Genomic DNA, 20,639 nt, shown 5'->3' with positions numbered 1-20,639 from the left:
CAACAAACAGTGTGTGAGTCACCAGAGGAAAATGGTCCCCCCCTCATAGGCAACCGCTAATGAACGCAAAACTATGTCCCCACCAATGTCAAAATCAAACCTACGCCCTTGGTGACAGGTGTTTCCCCATGTGATGAGTCAGTGTGCATAGTAGGGCAATTAACTTAGGATTTTGAATGACAGTGTGTTCCTTGTGAAAACAAGAGATTTTCTGCATGAAAATTGTGCCAAATGCAGAGAATTGTGTGTAGTGTTTTGAAAAAAGTGTGTTTTAGAACTGCAATTTGAGTGTAAAGCAGGAAATGTGCTTGTAGTTTAGCAGAATTGGTTCATTGGCGCATGGCTTACATGTTGTGGTCATTGTGTTTCAAGTACCAGTATTTGTGTGTAAACAACTGAGAAAAACTGTTAAAGGGACCCCAATGTGGAGGTGCTTTTTGGTGTAATAACCAGTGGGGGGCGACAACACTTGTTCAAAAGGAAATCTGATTGTATTGAATCAGAGCCAGAATCAGCTTTAATGGCCAAGAATGTGAACACATGCAAGGAATTTGTTCTCTTTGTAAAAACATTACACATGAAATACTACTCTGATATGCACACGCCAACATTTGACATCCAGCTTATTTACAGGGCTGTGTAGGATGAGTGCAATGGTGAGGAGTGCAAAGAATCCCAAATGATAAATCAAGTATAAATGCATACTCTATATGATGCTCATCAATCTTGTCCAAATACAACTTCGTTATTATTTTCAGGCTCCAAAAAACAGAACAGGATTGGGTCGGCCAAGATACCAAATTTGGGGCTTCAAGCCAAAAGTCCACAAACAAATGAGTGAGATCCCAGTGGCTACGCCCGCTTCTTTATCGGTCTATAAGTCTGTGGTCTCTACAAAACTTTAAGTCGCATAAAATGTAATACGACAGCCTTGACGGTTAAACAGCCTCTGTCACACTTTAGCGTGATACATGGGTCAAATAAATATCAAATAAAGCTGCTCTCAGAAAAAAGTTCGGCCCTCAAACAGCTGGCTGACATAAAGCTGTTACAGTGGAAGGTGTGCCATTTTATCGAGGGGAAGGCTCACGTTTTATCACCAGCTGGGTGAATGACATCAGTGTAACGTCACACTCTTCCCCCCTTTTTCTGTTTTCCTCATCAGCCTCGGTTGACTGATCTTATTCCTTAAAGTATGAACTCCGCTGCGGTCTGAATTGAAGTATACATTGTCAGATGTGTTCAGTTCTAGGGAGGGTTCAGCTTTCATCACTTTACCGTAAGGCCAACGCTAAAGCTGATTTTGCTTTCCTGGATGTTCAAAACACACAGGGATTGAGATTTCGATGTATAATGTGAAGGGGGAAGGGTAATAAATGTGTAACATCTGGAGTAGCTCATACTGAGAAAAGATGATTTCATCAGTTCTCTATATGCTGTGTGGACCCTCCCAAAACCAAATCCCTACTGTGACATAGATGATTTAAGAGCCTTCATCTTGTACTTTTGTTCTACGAGAGATGATAAAAACATTCTGCAGGAGAGTCAAGAAACCAGGACACACACTCAATAATGTGTTTAACAGTTTTAATACAAAACCTTTTTTTTAAAGAGACAAACTATCACTCTCTGGGGTAACTCAAAATAAGGCACATTAAATGGCGTTACACACTTCTTAAACACTTAAAAGTCATAGTGTGATTCTGTTGCATATATTTAACATTACAAATTTACTGAGATACAAAAAAAGCCCTTAAAGCAACACGCAGCCTTCTCTGAATCCTCTGTGATACATTCAGATATTCTTTTCTCTTTTATGTCTCGAGACATTATGACCCATTTAAAAAATAAAAAAAAGCCCTTTGGTGAAACTTAAAGCACTGGGTGCCAAAATACTGTTACTCTAATTTCAGGAAAAAACAAGTCTCCATCATATTGCATCTGTTTGCAGTTTGGTATAACTTTAACTGACAAACTACCTAACGCATTTCTGTAAAACTACAGGCATTTAACATATAAAGAATAACTGTTAGTTGGCTAATATATTCCTTCACAAGATGTAATAAACATGGTTGAAAAATATGTACCCTTCAGTACTGATAATACAGATAATGCAGATATATATTTGTACTGCGTATCCTTTAAGCAAAGACCTGTTGCATATTTTATACAGAACACATTATTTAAGTTATTTCTGGAATATACAAACATGTTATAAAGAATCTTTCATGTGGAAACTTCACTCATCAACTTTGAGTGAGGACGGTCAGAGCTAAAGCTTCTTAATTCACAGTTGGTAAGATTTGTGGTTCCTTGTTAATAAGACTCTAAATGAAAAATTCACATAATTCAAACTGAGAAAGTGACCACCAAATAAAAAATAGTACTTGTCTTCAGTGAGACACAAAATAATGAGCTTCTTACTGAGTCACAGTTTCAGGGAATATATTGTGACTGTAAATCGATTACAGTAAAATTAAGTTTTTCCATGGTGTGTTTTTAGTAACTGACAGACTTTTCCCTTTTTGATAAACCTTCAGGAGGGTGTTTAAGGCATCTAGAGTTATTGGTCACGCCGGCAGTAGTAGCCAAGGACTTTACATTTTTCGCACAAGTGTTGCGGATGCTCCTTGCTCTGGTCAGACACATCCAACCCGTCTGGTTTCTCCAGAGGTCGCTGCAAAAGAGAGACAGATTATTACACAACAGCATCTGAGACAAAAACATCCACAGTATGTTTCAGGGAATTAAAAGAATTACGCCTAGACTAGTGACTTGGGTCCGTAGACACCTCTATTGTTCAATGCAAGAAAGTAAATTCATCATGTTCCAACCAAGCGGCTACCTCCGGTCTCAAACTATGAAGCCCATGCGGAAGTGTTATAAACGGCAATTCATTGCGAATCCGCTTGAGGCTGGCTGCAGAAACACCGGAAACCACATACACACCAATTCAAAAAAGACGATCTTTGCAGCATTAATAAACATGTTTACAGCCTGGTTTTAAAAAAACGGCTTGGCTACAGTAGCTAATTTCGCTATCGGCACACACTGTATGGGGGTTGAATTTTTTTCTAACGTGAAGGTTCAGAAGATATTAAGATTAAGAGTTTTTGCCCAAATGAGGACATGACTGACTTGACTCCCGGACGGGAACACATAGCTGTTGACTAGGAGGCTCAAACTCTGCCTCACTATGTCACACTTTGCCTGGTTGAGTTCTGCATTTCTAATATGGCTGCCGCCGCCGACTGGCTTCAAAGCAGCGCTCAGGAACAGATGGGTGACGTCACGGATACTACGTCCATATTTTATACAGTCTATGGTTCCAACCCCAACTCGGCAGGTGGCTGTCTAACACAAGTCTGGTTCTGCTCGAGGTTTCTGCCTGTTTGAAGGAAGCTTTTCCTTGCCGCTGTAACTAGCTAAATACTGTGAGGTGCAATGCTCATGGTGGATTAAGATGAGATAAGACTGAGTCTTATCCTGTCTTGGTGTTGGGTCTTTGTTAATAATTTAACATAGAGGGCGGTCCAGACCTGCTATGTTTATAAAAGCGTCTTGAGATAACGTTTTCTGTGATTTGGCGCTATACAAATAAAGTTTGATTGATTGAATGATATAATCAGGCAAACAATTGTTGGAAAATCAAAAACTTAGTCTAGACTTAGACGTAGTCTCTCTTACTTTGTTTCTGAAGCCGAGTTTTGAAGCCTATCATTGGCGGTTGCCACATTAGAAATGCTGACTCAACCTAACTTTGGTCGATCTAGTATGAGCCAAAGAGGTGGAGCTGAGGCGGGCCTTAAGCCTCTTCACTAACAGGTACAATGTGCTTGCATGTCAGTCAAGTCAGCCATGCCCTTAATAAGGCAATACTTGTACGTTTTTCTGCAACCAGCCTCAATCAGAAGCTTGCTGAACTGCAATTTTTCATTTCCTCATTAGCTTCATATTTTAGGACTGGAGGTTGCTGCCTGGTATATTTGCATTTACATCTCATGATGAATTCGGTTCATTTAAAAAGCAGCTCTTGGTATCTAGGGCTAAATTTAGAAAAAATATGTTGTACAAAATACACTCCCAAATCTTAAATTGGTTATCTGCTCTACTGTAAGCAGTAAAACTGTATTTTTATTCCTTCTGTCTATACTTTGTATGTGCTTTACCTGTTTGTGAGGGTAAACGTTGATGTGGCACTTGATACATTCTTGTCCCATGTTGGCCCAGGAGTTCCCGCTCATCCACTTCCTCTTGCATTTTGGGCATTTGTATTCCCCGAAACACCGCTTCTTTCCCTGATAGGGGGTCAGGCCTTCACCTTTGGGGCGAGCCTAAACGAAAAAAAGAAAAAACACCTTAACATCATTGACCTCATGGACCTTACTTCATCACTAAGTCCTGGATAAAAAGTTGAATGTTTGTTCTTCAAAAATCTAAAAGAATTTCATTAATTTACAAAACAAGAAAACAAAAGTGAGTCACTGACTTGAACGTGCGATCAGGACAATTTCTCTTTGTGTTTCTGACCATGCAGAGGTCAAAGAGTGCACGAGAAATGCAGTCATTAAAAAATAGAGGATGATCAAAAGCTTGAGGCTTTGTCTTATCTGAGGTCGTCAAAATTAGATTTTCAAACACGAACTACAATTATGATAACACACTTCTCAACTATGTCAAATTAAGCAAAGATATACATTTTCTTCGCACTTCTTTTGGTAAGAATATCAAAATTATTGTCTGTTTTTAACAGCAAGGCATCAGTTTTTATTCCATGAGGAAAAAGAGGAGAGTTGGGGCTCAGCTTTTCTTTCTGTTGCAGCTCACACTGGTTATTTTGGTTAGTTCGCAGGGACTTGCATGTCTGAAAAGGGCTTTAGATACAAGTGGGGGTGGGGGGGAACCGCAATCCTGTCATGTTTTGAGTTATCCTGTAATTCTCACTCCTGGAGTGAAGTTGTAACCACAGAGCTGTCAAGTTAAGTTGTGTAAAATATGAAAAATCTACTTTTAACTCTCATATTGTTTCTACATTCGTATTTAAAGCCCCTAAAACACAGGGCAGAGGGAACATCTCAGAGAAGGACCATCCAAAAAAAAATAGAAAGGTGAATCGTGCTGACGAGGGTGACAAAGGGTGCAAAAGAAAAGAAAAGAAAAGAAAGGTTTGGGGTAAGGAATGGATTTGGCATGGGGAGAGAAAATAGGAATCTTTTCTACAATATCATATTTTACAGTTTGTAACATCACTAGCCTTTAAATACAGGAGGTTCACTGACCCGTTTGATTACTTTGGCGTGCAGCCAATCAAAAGCTTTGTGTGATTAAAACAGGAAGTGATAACAGTGTTGTCGGTGGTTGAGAGAGTTGAGTTTTTGGAGTTGTTTTGTCTCAGGAATGAGATGATAATTTGTGGTTTCTGTTGAACAAGGTAAAAAGCTCACTCGATTTGGTGCTTGATTAATACTCATAGTCCTGTTTTTTGGGAGAATGTTTCTTCTCTTTTCTTTAATGTAAGCGTAGAAGGGAGAAGAAGAAGAAAACAGAAAAGTTTGAATGAGTTGTTTCTTCTGAGAATGTTGAGATATATTGTTCTGGTTAAGTGTAATTTATTTGTTGAAAGAAAAAAAAATGAGCTCAGCTTTCCCATTAGAAATGAGCCCCCTCCCTCCAGCTGTGCTCCCAGGGGACTGTAAAGGAGGCCCTAGCCTGTGGGGGGAGACCAATGGGAGAGGCCTCCCTGCTATAGGACAAATACCTCGAGCTCTCAGTCATCCTCTCAGCTGGCCTCGACCCACCAATCAGGACACACAGATCTTTGCAGGGAGGAAATAAAACCCAGATGAACCCTGCACTTGTATAACATGACAAAATCCTAAACCCATCACAACGAAATCATCCCGACAAGACTGGTTCAAATTAGCGGCACCTCAGCTGAAAAGTAGGGCAAGTCAAAACGAAGAATCAGCAGTGCTGCAGTATTGTTTTTATTTCACAGCAGGAACATATGTCAGGTTAAAAACTTCCAACAGCTCATTTTATGAAGTCCCAGCACTACATCTGCTTCACAAGGCATGTTTAATGTTACGGTTAGGTCTGCAAAGAACATCAAGGCCTGTGTTTTTCATCATTTAGCCACCATGAGGCACTGTGGGAGGTCACTTTGATGGCCTACAGGGAAAGCAGACAGAGCATCATCTTCCTGAGGGAGGAAACAGCTTTCGCTCTGCAGAGCAAGCAAAACAAACTCGACCTAAAGTCTGGAGCCCAAAGGGGCAGCAAAGGCCATGGCACAGACTACAGTTTCCAGTGGTCTCCTATACGATGTGACAGTGACATCCAACAAATGGAATTACACCTCTGACACTTCAGTAAATTAACACTCTTATGGAAAGCAGGAAAGTCTAAGCTAACAGAATGTTTTCTTTATCTTTCTTTTTGTGCATGAAACAAGCAGTTTATTGAACGCAACTACAAATATTTATCTTTCTTTTTGTTGATGCTGCAATTGAAAAATTTATACTTAACATTTAGTTCAGATTGAATGCATATTATCATCAAATACAAATTATTTTAACATTGTATGAAGAACAAAATTTGGGGCAGTTGCAACAAAAAAAAAAGAAACAGAACGAGAAATATTAACACTTTAATATTAGCTGTTATATTGCTCTAAGTACTTTTTACACCACCTAAATTAAGTCTAATGTCATAGCTAATGTCTCTAAGATAAACATGGAGGCATTAAAATTGTCAAGTTATTCAAAAAAATGAACCATGTTCCTGAATCTGCCAAACAAAAACGCAAATATGATATCAGACAAATACGATTCATTGTAAAATAAAATAAATAAATATATAGTGCCACATTCTCGTGTTAAAAAAGATAAATGTATTCAATCATACTTGGACCCTCTGGCCCTGATAGTTCATTTGGGAGACGTTTTTATCTGCAGATTGCAGATGCAGTCACTTGTTACCTGCGTGCCCCATGAGTCTTTTGTTCCCACTTATTGTCTACACTTTGTTATTGTTTAAATTGTTTTGATGTGGATTCGAGTCAAGGAGCTGAGCTCCTGTTTGTAAAGTAGTTCAGGTGTAGAAACACCAGGTGGGGGAGTATATTTAGCATTCACATTTTTATAATGTCCTTATTTTTATTCTAGTTGTATTTATATTTTTTCTTATTTGTTATTTTTATATTTTTTCTGTATTGTTAAAATGTTCTTGTGTGGAACATTTTACAGCAAAGTTGTTTTGCATGGAAGTTATCTGTAGCCTGCGTAGTTTTTATAGTGCCACAAAGTTTTTCAGGTGAGGGAAAATTCAAAATAGTGATCTCACTGTTGAAGCATGGGAATATGGCACCATCTTATGGAATGTTTACAATGCCAAATTAAATTATAATCAATATTTCAGAATAATTCCCACCAATAGAGCATATATATATTGGTGGGATGTGTAAGTTGGAATTATTCTGATCCAAATCTTATCTTATTACTGCTACCAGAGATTGTTTCCTTGATAAAAATGAGTTACCACTGGTTGACTTTAAAAAAATAAATATAGTCTATATAAATAGTCTTTTGAAAGGAACGGCTCCTCAAGATCCGGTTCCCTTCAAAGAGCCATCTCTAGCTGGTATGCTTGCATTTTTGTCTGCATTTTTTTTTTTATCAAACATAACTAAGAGAGACAGCAAAGTAGATGTAGTGCAAAACAGTATAAAGTACAACTGTATTGTAAATGACTAATAATGAGCCATGTCTTAAGATTGGTAGGCTATGTGAGCTTTTTTTTTAACCATTATTATGAGCCTTATACTAATAAAAAATACAGTATGATTGGTATGAAAAAAACCCATTCAATTAAAATATTAACATAATAGCTTACCCTTATTGTTTTATTACATTAAAATGCAGGTAAATAAGTTTGTTGTATTGAGTATCCTGTCATATTGGTGGTTAAAATGGGATCTGTCAATAACTATCCATGTTGTGTAACAAAAACTTTATTTCCCTGCTATTTTTTTAGCCCCTATTTCTTGTAAAACACTAAAAATTCAAATAGGCACAAACAGCGCAAAACTAATACTTGATCTAAGGTCTTTACAACCTGATTTAACCTGTGTGAGAAACTGTCTTGTTTTTGGATTTAAGGTGCATTTATTTATTGTGTGTTACAGCTCATCCGTTCCAAATGCCATAACTTCAGTTGTGTAACTTAAATCAGCCCCAGAGTGCACACAGAGATGTAAAGCCAGATTTGAAGGCTGCAGTAGATAAGCTTGGCCCAGATCCTTGTACTCTGGTGAGAGAGGCCCAGGAGGTTGGCAGCCTCCCTCTGCCATCATCTGGAAACCATCAGGATAAACAATGGACTACTCCAAATCTTCACTCCCCCCCTCTTTCTTTCTCTTTTTCTCCCTCCCTCATTCACTATCACCCCCACTTCCATACCCCCATGAAACATTTATCCTGGAGACCACAGCAACACAAAGCCTATCGGACACCATGTGGTCAATTACTCCACACAAACAAACCCACAGCACTCTCCCTCACTGGGTTTAATTTGTATTAGAGCCCTGCAGCATCAAGGAGAAGCCCAGCTGTTATCAAAGCCAAACAGCACATTAATGCACTGAAATCCAAAGCAAAATAGTTCCTATGTTTTGAAGACCCCTGTGTTGATTTAAGTGATACTTTTCATTATCTTCTGAAATCCCTTATGTCCAGGAAGGTTTTTAACAACAAACTGATGACTCTACCTTTTCTGCCAAGTGAGAGGATAAGAATAGTTAGATTCTTTTCAAACTGCAAAGTTGCTTGGTATGTATCAAGCAGAAATGTCAAGAATTATCTGACTTCTGCTTTTACAATCTGACGAGTAAACTGGTTTTCTCCATTTTCTAGCTTGGGATGTGGAGCATTGATTGAGACAACAAGCATTTTGGACATGTTAACTTGGACTCACAGAACAATGAAACATCGTAACATGGTGCCATTTTCCTCTGACATCAAGCACAAGGTGGGAAGCTGATAAATAAGTATGGTGTTCTATTACGATTGATAATCCCACATTTTTGGACTCTTTGGATTTTGAGTCTAGCAGAATGTTTTCCACACAAATTATACTTTTCAACATCTATTTCATACACAGTCCTGGGATTATCCGCTGACACAAACTTTGAGCTGACCGAGCTGTCGTCTTAACTGTCGTCAAACTGACAACTTATTCAGCTGTTCGCTGGCGTTAGGTTTCACAAAAGCTGAATGACAGGGGCAGATGGGCTGGCAGAAAAACAAAAAAGAAAAAGCAACACATTCCCAATATAAATTCAAAACACAGTTTCAGAACAAGTTAAATTCTTACATTTGCTGCATGAAGAGCAAAAACTTTGTGGTCACAGTATGTTGTGTCAAAGTGATTTAAAGGTTCCTCCATGTACAAGCCAATGACAAGTTTGATTTGAACATTAAGTTCAGTCATGTTTTTAGTCAGTGTTAGTTTTGCACTGTGAAAATATTTCAGTCATTGCTGTCAGTGGGAATAAGAAATACAATTTGCTGTCACATTTAAAGAAGTAGTCAAACATACACTTCATATCATTCCCCACTCTGTAAAATCTGGATTACTTACTAATAATGAGTCTGTTTTTAATTATCTTTCTGTCAATAATTCTCCCTCAAAATACAAAATACTCATACCCCATGATGCGTTAGAGTGCCCCCAAATCCAAACCCCCAAATTTGAATAAACCCTTTAAACAGATCATGTATTTATAATTGCAAAAATTGGTAAAGCTACCCCAAATACCAATAAAAATGATTAAATAATCTGTAAATTTGGTGCACCCTTTAATTGTGAAATTTTAAATTGGATCCTGAAACCCATAATTGGATATTATTCCCTTGGTCTGGAATCCAAAATTTAAAAAAGGAAATGTAATACCACCTAGATTCCAAAAGTTGGTACAATTTCACAAAATGACAACACAAGTGAAATATATTAAAAACACACTCAACATAGCAAATTAACTAAATTCAATCATTTTAAAGTCCCTGCAATTCAAGCTCCCAAACAGCCACAAAGTGGTCCAGGTCAAAGGTCAAGCATGAACTTTGACCCTCAAGGACAGCTTTTATTTTGATAGGTAACAGTGTACAAATAACCCTCATTTCCCTTTCCTTCCCCTCGCAAATGGAACAGGAAAAAAAACCCTGTAATCTACAACCACCAAATCCTCTACTTCAACGTGAGTGACTTTATCTTGAAAACATACAACCCCACAAAAACTGAGCCCTGCAGCATTCCTCTCCTATATGTTCATTATGTTAAGAGCAGATGAGCCACTGCTTATCAAAGGGAGACTATCTACCCCACATTCCAGGGTTCCATCAATCTGACTCATCCTCCTCAGCAGATGATCTGGCCAGAAACAACACACAGCGCACTGTGGACAGATAAGTCATTTATCAGCAGGGGAAACAAAAGGACCAAAGCAGCAGTAATCAGAAAGTGCTGCTTGAGATTCACCAGTTACATGTCCGGCTACGAAGTGTATGACTCATCCTGAAATACAGTACTGAGATAAAAACAGACAGATCTTTGGAAGTGTTTGAACTGAGATATCAGAAATAAAGTTTGGAGCCCTAAGACTTAACATCAGTTGACTTGGTGATATAATGTAATCCTGAGAGAACAAACTTCAAAATTGCTAATAGTCTGATGAATCTGCATATGGAAATCACTTGCACCCATCAAACCTGAGTAGTAGGGGGACTGGTGGCCTAGCGGTCTAAGCGCCCCTTGCATAGAGGCTACAGCCCTCGTCGCAGGGGTCGCTGGTTCAATTCCCGGCCGGTCGACCATTTACTGCATGTCTTCCCCCACTCTCTACTCCCCACATTTCCTGTCTCTCTTCAGCTGTCCTGTCCTGTCCATTAAAGGCCAAAAAATTCCAATAAAAAAAAAACTAGTAGTATTTTTCATATAATCTGTCACATTTCTGAGCTTTCCTGACCACTGAGTCATGGCTTGTCTCCTTAAACCTGAAACAAGTGTCACCGTTAAGATAGTATAGTGATTAGTTAGCAAGTAGTTCCTTATCTATACCTGCTAACAATTCACCACACTTCCACAGCAGTCATTTTCCTCTTATTTCAATTTCTAGTTGGGAATTTCCCAAGCTACCATTGCTCTGCTGGGTTCACAGCTCCAAATAATACAAGGGAATCCTCTTCATGAATGATTCTGGTAAAATTGCCCCTATATATAGTATTCTACAGTATTCACTTCTTTATTGGCAAGGCGCTGTCTTCTTTTTCACTGGAAGCCCACCAAAGCTCCTTCCAGCACTACAGGATGTCATGTCTTTTCTAAAACTAAGAGGCAACTCTGGAAAGTTTTATGATAGGTGGCAATCCTTTCTATCCTTCTTCAAAAATCTGAAGTTTTTGCCTCCTGATTAACGACCCCCCCCCCCCCCCCCCCCCCCCCCCCCCCATGTCTTTCTGTTTGTCTCCTTATTTTTATTTGTATTTTTATTTATGTATTTATTTTTTTACAAATTTGTATTTACTTTTGATTATTAATTTATTTTATTATATTTATATCTATTGATATATTACCATTATAACTGTTATTAACATTATTACTATATATAGATATTTTTTGGGAGATATGCCATGTTTTGTTTTCTGTTTTTTCTCTATGCTCACTGAAAAATTGAAAAAAGGAAATTATGGCTTGTTGTATTTTCATTTTTGTACTTCAATACTTGGGATGCACAGTATTCCGTTGTAATAGTCACTCACTATAAATGTATTTGCTTTTGTGACTTTTGGTGTTGATCTGTCATTGTAAATTTGGCATATTTCTCAATAAAAATAGGAAAAAAAAAATAATTACAAAAAAATAATTCATGTTGAGTTAGCCCCTAACTGTGAAGTTTGTGCCACAGTGTTTTTTTCCTCTTTGAGTTTAATCTGAGGGGCAATTTTGCCTTCTTCAGACAGGACAGCTGAAAAGAGCCAGGAAACATGGGGAGTAGAGAGTGGGGGATGACATACACCATAGGTCCAGGGTCAGGAGTTGAACCAGCATCCGCTGTGTCAGGGACAAAAGCAAGTGCATATGGAGTGCACTAAATCACTGAGCCAAAGTGGTGTTCTTCATATAATGAACCAAATCAGTGAAGTTGTGGAAATGTAAGATATATTAAACAATGCTAAGTTTAAAGCAAATGCTGGCAATAGCTAACGTGGCTCAGTCTCAACAAATATCTGTCTGCTTAAGTCATCGCTGAAATTCATTCCTTTCTGTAGTTTTAACTAATAAAATCGAGTAAAAGCTATTGAATGACTTGGTTAAAAGCTGGTTACCATTTATGTGACTTTAACCTTCAAATATCAGCTTCTAGTGTCAGCCCTCCATGACTAAATTTAAACTGGGAATACCCTCAGTAAGTTTGGATTCTATCAAAAGCTCCTCTGGCCAAAGAGATAATCAAAGCAGACTTTTCCCCCCTATTCAAACCTGATTAAACTGTAACTGTAAAGACATACACCCACTTCCTCTGCCTACCCACTGTTTTCCAAAAACACAGCCTGGATGCTGACATCTCTAGCTAGCAGCTCACTGGCTCTTTAAATGGTTGTTTGACAGCCGCTCCTCTACACAGACAGAGACACAGAGAGAGAGAGGGAGACTGCTGCAAAGCAGAGCTGAGCGAACAATACAGCCTGACTTCCTGACCTCTGGTTCCACAGCCCCTTTGGAGACACAATGCCCTCCTTATTTAGCCCAGGCGCTTCCCACCATACACCCTACTGTCAGCACACTGTCACTTGTGTGTTCTCATTACTGTAACCAGGTTCAGCCACTTAATGAGACAGGGGACATTAAATTGTTGTGACTCTGGGTTAAAAGGTGAAAGGTGTTAAAGCCTTTGGAAGCTATAATCAGCAGTAGGGTACTGTGCAATACTAAATCATAATAACGTAATAGTATGTATCTGAAAGAATAACAAATGAGTTCAAAACCCATTTCAAAATACTGTCATTTGGTTTACTGAACTTTTCTGGTCAGTTTTTGGGCATGGTTATAGTATAGTGGAATGGTCCAATCGTCAGAAAAATGACAAGACAGCTATTCTATTTATTTATTTATTTTCCATTTACAAGGACCATGCATGTAAATATGCCAGAGATAGCAAAAAGGCTAGTTTCCATCCACAGTCTACATTCTGCTTCTCACACCAGCATTAGCATCAACTTGTTGCTAACACTGGACAGAAGCATCTCTTGGGTGTCATGTTGCCTATTTTTAGCTTCCAGAGTTAAGTGTTGACAATGAATTATCCAATATTTCAGCTACAGCTAGTGAGGCCACTCATGATCTACTTGAGTGCTTGGAAAATTTAGATCTTGGCATTGCTAGGCCACAAGCGTAACGCATAGTAGTGTTGTAGTACTCGAGACCGGTCTCGAGGCCGCTTATTTCAGAATCCAAAGCATTTTTACTCGGTCTTGTCTCGGTCTCGAACTGGGCGGACTCCGCATTTTATATCAAGACTGGTCGAGACCATCACTGATGCACTCTGTGTCCCTGTCATTACTGTGATAAGAGACCAAATTAAACTTAAGGAGTGAAAAGAAAGGCAACAAGGACAAAACCAAACCTTGTATGTTGCTTTTATTTTGTTAACTCTCATAATGAATTATCATTGATATATATGGTCTTGGTCTTGTCTCGGTCTTGCCCTGCCTTGGTCTTGGTCTTGTCTTGGTCTCGGTGCACTCTGGTCTCGGACATGTCTTGGGCCTCGGTTAATTTGGTCTTGACTACAACACTAACCCATAGTAATGAAAGGGTAAGGGTGTGAACAGAAGATGTAACATGAATTGGAACACAGCTTTTGTCTCAAAGCTACGAATGCAATGCTAAACAACGGCTCTGAAGCGTAAGCTAGCTTTAATATTATTGCAAAGGTAAACTCCTCTGTGTCTCTGGTACTCAATAAACTTTGTAGAAAGTAAAGGTAGCAGTTAGCATACACATGAAATGCTAACTGGGATTTCACTTGTTTGTTCTCGTAGTTATGATTGCAGATACAATTTGAAATTGATGGTTTTCAAGATGGAAGGGATTTTGACAAAGGTGTATCAAATTAACAGATGTGGGTTGCACTATAATGATAGTAACATGTGTCAATGCTATCTGTGAAGCTAGCTAGATGTTATTCAAAATGTGATAAGCCATGCCTAAGAAGTCTTAAGAAATGGACGAAAAAAATAACCTTGGGAAATTATAATTTCTTTGTTCTACTGCTTTATTTTTTAAAGAGCTTTCCAGCTGAAGGTATAAATTACAGCCAGTTTATCTGTTTCCCAACCTGTAGTAAGACTTCAACATTGTACATCAGTATTTGAGTCATCTGGAGCTCAAAATGCTTCAGATTCCAGCCATCAAGAACAAAAAGTAGTTTGTTCATTTGCTACAGCTTCAGAAGGATGTTCAGCTCTGCTTTATCTGAAGAGGCCTTTTGTCATACCATCAGCTCTGTAGTAATTGCTTTAGGCTAGAAATATTAGCAACACATGACAAAATCTGACATCATCTCTCTAAAGAAGAGAACAGAGCGAGCCAGCAGAAATGGTTTCCAGATTTTGCACATTTTAAGGGGCGTGGCTGCAAAAGCAAAACCGTAAATATCTCAGAGTAATCCTTTGACGTCTTAACCTTTTAGTGAACAGCGTAACCCAACTCTCCACTATGCTGTCAACAGGATGTTTACCGCTAGCAGAGCACAGCATGGACAGCATATCTAATGCCTTTCAGTATGGCTGCGACTAAAGCCTTAACAGATCCCCTCTCTGACTGACAGTTCTCATCATTCTTCATCACCTTAGGCTTCCACTAAGGTACCATATGTTTCTTTATCAAAGAAGCAGACTTTTAGAGTTGACATGGGCCCCTTTCCACCCAGAGAAGGCTCTTAAAGGCCCCACATACCCACTTCCTATATGCCTCTTCTCTCATCTTACTTAGCCATGACTTTTTCTTTGATTCCTGTCCACTGCAGCTCCAGTACAAACCAGAAACAGACCCAGTGTACAGAGACACTGCTGCTAATAAGATACTTTTCTCTTTTACAACTGTATTCCTCGTTAAAGTAAGTAGCTTTTTTACTTGTAATCTTGCAGAGCTTAGCTTAAACTGATATAAATGTAACACAAAGTGTTGACGTGTTGGTTTGACAGTTAAAGGGAGGTTTAGCACTATCATGGAATGTTAAGACCTTGCAGCATTTCTCTCACTCTGACAGACCGCATCACCCACTATCAAGTGTGCAAAGATGAGGAAATGTTAAGACCTGTAAGCTAACTGCAAATTATTTTCTCCACATCTCCCAACTTCCTCAACAGTCTGTGTTCAGTGCTTCCAATCTCTGCTGTGTTAGCAACATTGATTGCAACAAGCTTTCAGAGAAAGGACTACATGGTTATCTAGACCAGGGGTTGCAAAACTTTTCAGCCTGCAACCCCCAAAATATAGGTGCCAAGGACTTGTGACCCCTACTGTCCCTCGAAGTGATTAAATGTTGCTTCATACTTCATTTACTTCAACTTCAAAATTAGTTTACCTACATAATTAACTGTTGGCTAACCCTAACCCTAACTTTAGGAGTCATCTGGTGACAAAGACAGGCAGAAAACTAATGACATGTACTTATTTGCAGGGTTTTATTTAAAATGTAACTACAATTTTTGTCAATATTTTTACAATAATGGGTAAAATAAGCAAATTTAGATTACTTAAAAAAAAATCAAAAAATCTTGAGGACATCTTGCAACCCTCCATTGGTGTCCCGCGACCCCTCAGGGGGTCCCGACCCACACTTTGGGAACCCCTGATCTCAGGAAATCAACTTCTCCCCTTTTGTTTCTTGGTTAAATGTATGTTTTTAAAACATGTTATTCATCCTGCTTGCAGGGTAAAAAAGCTAAAATTTAGCTCAGCATAAAGACTTGAAATTAAAGCTCAGGCCTAGCATGGCTCTTATAGCTAACAAAATCGTTGACAGGCCCTTCTAAACCCCCAAAATAGCACATTATACCCCAATTTTGCATGCATGCAAAAATTTACATATTGTACTGTTAGATTTGGGGGGGGGGGGGGGGGGTTACCTTTAAAGAGGCCGACTAGCTACTGCCCCTGGTTTCTTATCTTCATACTAAGCATCTAAATTCTGCTGGATACAGCTTGGTATCAACTTCTCACCCTCTTATTTTACTTTTTGTAAGGCAGAAAGTGTACCATCCAAAATTTACTCTAGTTTGGAACTGTCACAGCAAATTTTGGACATACAACTAAAAATGTGTTTGTTTATGAAATATTTCATATGTCAATAGATGATTTGTTGCAACAAAAACTGCTTCTTCTTTAGGAATTTCCAAACTAGTACAACATTCAACATCCAAAAAGGGTTTTAACACTAATTTGTGGTCTCTTAACCTCAAAAAGAAAGAAATCCCACCTTCCATTAAAGCTCCTGTGAGGAACTTACAGTTTTTGGTGATTTTGGTGCCTCCTGTGGACAAAGCTATACTTCTTCTCTCTTTGCCAATTTTTCCCTAAACCTGTATAAGTTGTGTGTTTTTGACAAAAATCTGTCATGGTTCCGCCCTTACCATGAAAATTGTTTTTAAAAAGTTTGTTTCTGCAATGTATTGTTTATCATTTGGTCTGACACCTACCCCCTGTGGTTTCAGTAATTAAAAGTAACTCTAAAGTAGCTCATAAACAGACATCCATATTGATATCATTCTTTTTCAAAACCAGCTAATAACTCCTCACAGGAGCTTTAAGCTTATATAATTGAGCACTAAATAATTACCTGCTGTTTAAAATTTCTACCTTTTGCTTCCTTCCTTCTTGGACACATCCTGTCCATCACTCATCTGATTATATCCATTATACCTAACAAATGTCAGGCATTTCCCTCTGAACATGATCAATGGGGAACTGCAGCTGTGCATGAAGCAGCGGTCATATTTCTTTCGTGTTTGGAGTAGAGGTCGTGCCTAGTTCCACAGAGAAACCTATCATCTTTCATTAAGGTCGGCTCTGAGATCCAATCTGGCATCTGCTGCTCATTACCAACCTGTGTTGGCACATCTAACTCAAATATATGCAGAGGAATATATTTTACACTGAAAAAGTAACAAAAACATCAAACTCTTCCTTGGAATTTTAAGTTTTAGCACCACTGAATGAAAAATATGTTGAGTCTACCTACAAGAGAAAGTAAAGTTTGCACTGAGAATCAGATCAAATGTGTCATCTTATAAAATGTATGATTTGTCCATCATATTTCCTTCAAAACACCATAATTCCTTTGATTTACACTGTCCGTGTGGATCTTAACCTGACTGATGCACAGTATCACTGACTGGCTCACCTGAGGGCAGTCTTTGATGTAGTGTCCTTTGTTGAAGCAAAGATGGCACAGGTAGTTGGGCGGCGGCCTTTTGCTAGGTTTGCGTGTCTCGGGGGACAGGGTGAGGTCTGAGAAATGGTCCGCCAGAGAGCTCAAGCCATCCACAATATTGTTAAGGGACCCGTAGGGCGAGGAGCTCTTGTAGAAGTTGTTGTTCAAGGCCTGTTGGGAGGGAAAACATGAGGAGAAAAATCATTGATAGGATCAAAATGTACGCCAATGCATCAACAATGTCTAGAATTTTGACACACCCCATATCAAGCAGATGGTTGTAAACAAATTAGGCCTGTTCTGCTCAAAATTTCCACTTGATAAAACGTTTTCCATCATTACTCTTCATAATCTGGCAAGCAAGAGGGTACCTGGGAACAGTGGCCAAAATGTCCTTTTAACAGGCAGAAACCTTGAGCAGGACCAGACTTTTTGGAAAACACTCATCTGTAATATTTAAAACTGTGGCTAGAATAGTCATGGCAGATGGCTGTCCACCAATGATTCTGTTTTTGCTACAACATTTTCCATGGTTATTTCTAATCTGCAATGCTTTAAATATCAGCCTATCAAATGGTGGCAGGAGGCTGTCCACCAACTAGTTCTGCTTCTGATTTCCGCCTGTGAAAAGGTTTCCTATGGTTAATGAAAAATGACACATGAAAATACCCATTGTGATTTCTGGAGCACCAATTATGCTCCAAGACAGCTTTTATTCAACAAGTGGTAAAAATAAATTCAATTAATAGTGCTCTAAAGCTGTATACTCTTACAAAGGAAAGCTTAGTATCTTTTTTTTTATTGATCAATGAATTAAAGAATAAACCTGTTGTACTTGATTCAAATGCTGTTGTTAACCAATCAATAAAACAGGGCCTCATTTCAGCTCTCCACAAAGAATTCTCCTATTTCACAAAACATAGAAGATTATTGTCGTGACTGTTCGATGAAAGAGCATTCTAGTCAGCGTGTCAGTCAATCACCCTGATTGATTCTCCTGTTTGTCTTTCTGACAGTAGCCGACATTATGTCATTCCCGCAGATGTGCTGCCTTTACTGCATTTACACTGTGGGCCAATAGTGTCCATTTCCTCGCCAGAACAAAACTCCTTTGTCGTGTATTCTTCTTGTTCGTTCTATTGGCCCTGCACAATCATCATCATTGTGCCTGTGGAGGAGACGGGTGCTATGGCACCGCAGGGCGAACATGAGGAACAGCCTGAAGACACTGGCTGTTCACTCTGGGGGCATCACAGACAGACAATTGTGATCAGCTGCATTGGTCCAGTGCAGTTTCTGCTGTATGTAAGTTGCATGTGTAATTACAATATACCCTTTAATAGTTTTATTTCCTCAAGTTTTTGGGTAGTTTCTTTTGTTTAAGAACAGCAAAATTGCATTTCTTCATACACATATTCAACAAAAACTAAGTTTTGATTGACTGACAATAGCAGTATCATTAATTCATAGCTAAGAGGGGGATTTACCTGGTTAGGAAATATACTTAAATCAACTCTGAAACCTCAATATGAGCCACAAATGCAAACAAGATTAACTATAGTGTTTCGGGATGCACCAATCCGATCCTGGTATCTGATATCTACTGGATCGGACTCAAAAAGCTAGATCGGATATCGGTGACAAGGGGCCGATATATAGTGCCAATTCATATGGTAGATGTATTCATCTCAGTTCTATGCTTTTCTGTGTTTACAATATCTATTGGTTATGAAGATTAACTCACCAAACTGCTGGTACATGTTTATAATATCTTGAATAATGACACTGTCAGTTTAAAAATGTTTACTTTATTTTGGTTTACAAAGTCAGAAAAGGGGCCTAAAAAGTAAGATCGGTGCATCCCTAATAGTGATTTTAAATGCCTGTCAACCCTGCCACAAGGTAGGTGTCAGACAGTACACTTTTTGAACAACAGCCCTTCATGCCAGAGACTCATTGTGAGTTGCTGTAAAGCTTTTAAAGAAAATAAGTATTATAATTTTATGTCAGAAAGCACAATTATAAATGTGCAGGATGAGAAATCAATGAGACCAACACTTTTTCCATAGGGGGTTGCTGAAAGCAACACAACCTATGAGTTCCTTACAGAAGCTTTAAATAACAAATATTGGTCCTAACGTGGATCCTTGAGGTACACCATTTAGGATTGGATATATTTACTTCCTTTTTTTCTATTTCTTTTTAGTGATTAATGTCAATTCCCTCTCATTTTCCAGAATCTGTATCAATTATGCTGCACCAAACCCAGCTGTGAGAACCCTGCATACCCCTCTGACCAAGCCGAGGCCAGCTGGGGTGAACACTTTATAAAACTTTGTGAGAGCTCTTTCTCAACCTGCCTTTCCTCCTCCATCTGCACACTGACACCAGAACAGTCTGAACACACTCAGGCACTATACCAGGGTACAAAACACATATTCATATGCTACCCACTGACCACAGTGCAACCCACTGAAGGCATGCAGGTGAGGTTTACTGTACGTGCAACAAAAATAACCTGGAGGGGAATATGTGAGCATAATATTCATGCACAAGAGTAGTATTAGTTCAGTGGCTGAATGTTTTTTTTAAAGAAACATGCATGTAGTAAATGTTCGTGTTTTAGATTTCTACCTCACTCCTCAGATGGAAGAAGTTGTTGAGACAGTTGGAGCTCAGATCAGCCACACTGCGCTTGGAGATGTTCACGTCCTGAGAAGAAGTGTCCGAATCGGCTTTGAACGCATCAAAACCTCCGTTCTGAGTTTCTTGCAAAGACATGTAAACCCAGTTCAGCAGCTGTGCAGGTTGGTACACGGGGGTACCAGCTTCTATAGCGGACATCATGTTGTTGCTTTTTTAGATGGTTGCTCCTCTTGGAAGAGCACCGTCAGAAGAACCGCCGGATTTTCTGGATTGTCCAACTTTTCTCAGTCATCCCCCCTGCTCAGGCTGGATGGGTGTGATCCTTGTGTACACCTGGGGAGTCCTCAATGACCCAACGAAACCGGACTGCAGCTACGGGGGGGGAGTGCACAGCGAGAGGGCATGAAGTGTGAAAGCTTGAATGATAGTAGAGAGCTGGAGGCAGCGGCCCAGACAGAGCTCTCTGGGCCGCGTCACAGCGAAGGAGGTCCCATACGAG

General features: G+C 39.1%; 1 protein-coding gene across 1 annotated transcript; it reads right to left on the bottom strand.

Annotated features, from left to right (window-relative positions):
* Positions 1-1,573: 1,573 nt before the first annotated feature.
* LOC117829594 (zinc finger CCHC domain-containing protein 24-like) lies at positions 1,574-20,639 on the bottom strand. The gene is made up of 4 exons (XM_034707169.1): positions 20,129-20,639; positions 17,465-17,665; positions 4,170-4,334; positions 1,574-2,677 (listed from the first exon to the last, which is right to left on the bottom strand). Exons 1-4 carry the CDS (start codon positions 20,339-20,341, stop codon positions 2,564-2,566), a joined length of 693 nt encoding a protein of 230 aa, XP_034563060.1. The 5' UTR covers positions 20,342-20,639; the 3' UTR covers positions 1,574-2,563.

This window comes from Notolabrus celidotus, chromosome 18, assembly GCF_009762535.1.
Source record: "Notolabrus celidotus isolate fNotCel1 chromosome 18, fNotCel1.pri, whole genome shotgun sequence".
NCBI classification, from domain to species: domain Eukaryota; kingdom Metazoa; phylum Chordata; class Actinopteri; order Labriformes; family Labridae; genus Notolabrus; species Notolabrus celidotus.
The sequence above is the reverse complement of the archived record's forward strand: the minus strand, read 5'-3'. Positions and strand labels throughout refer to the sequence as shown.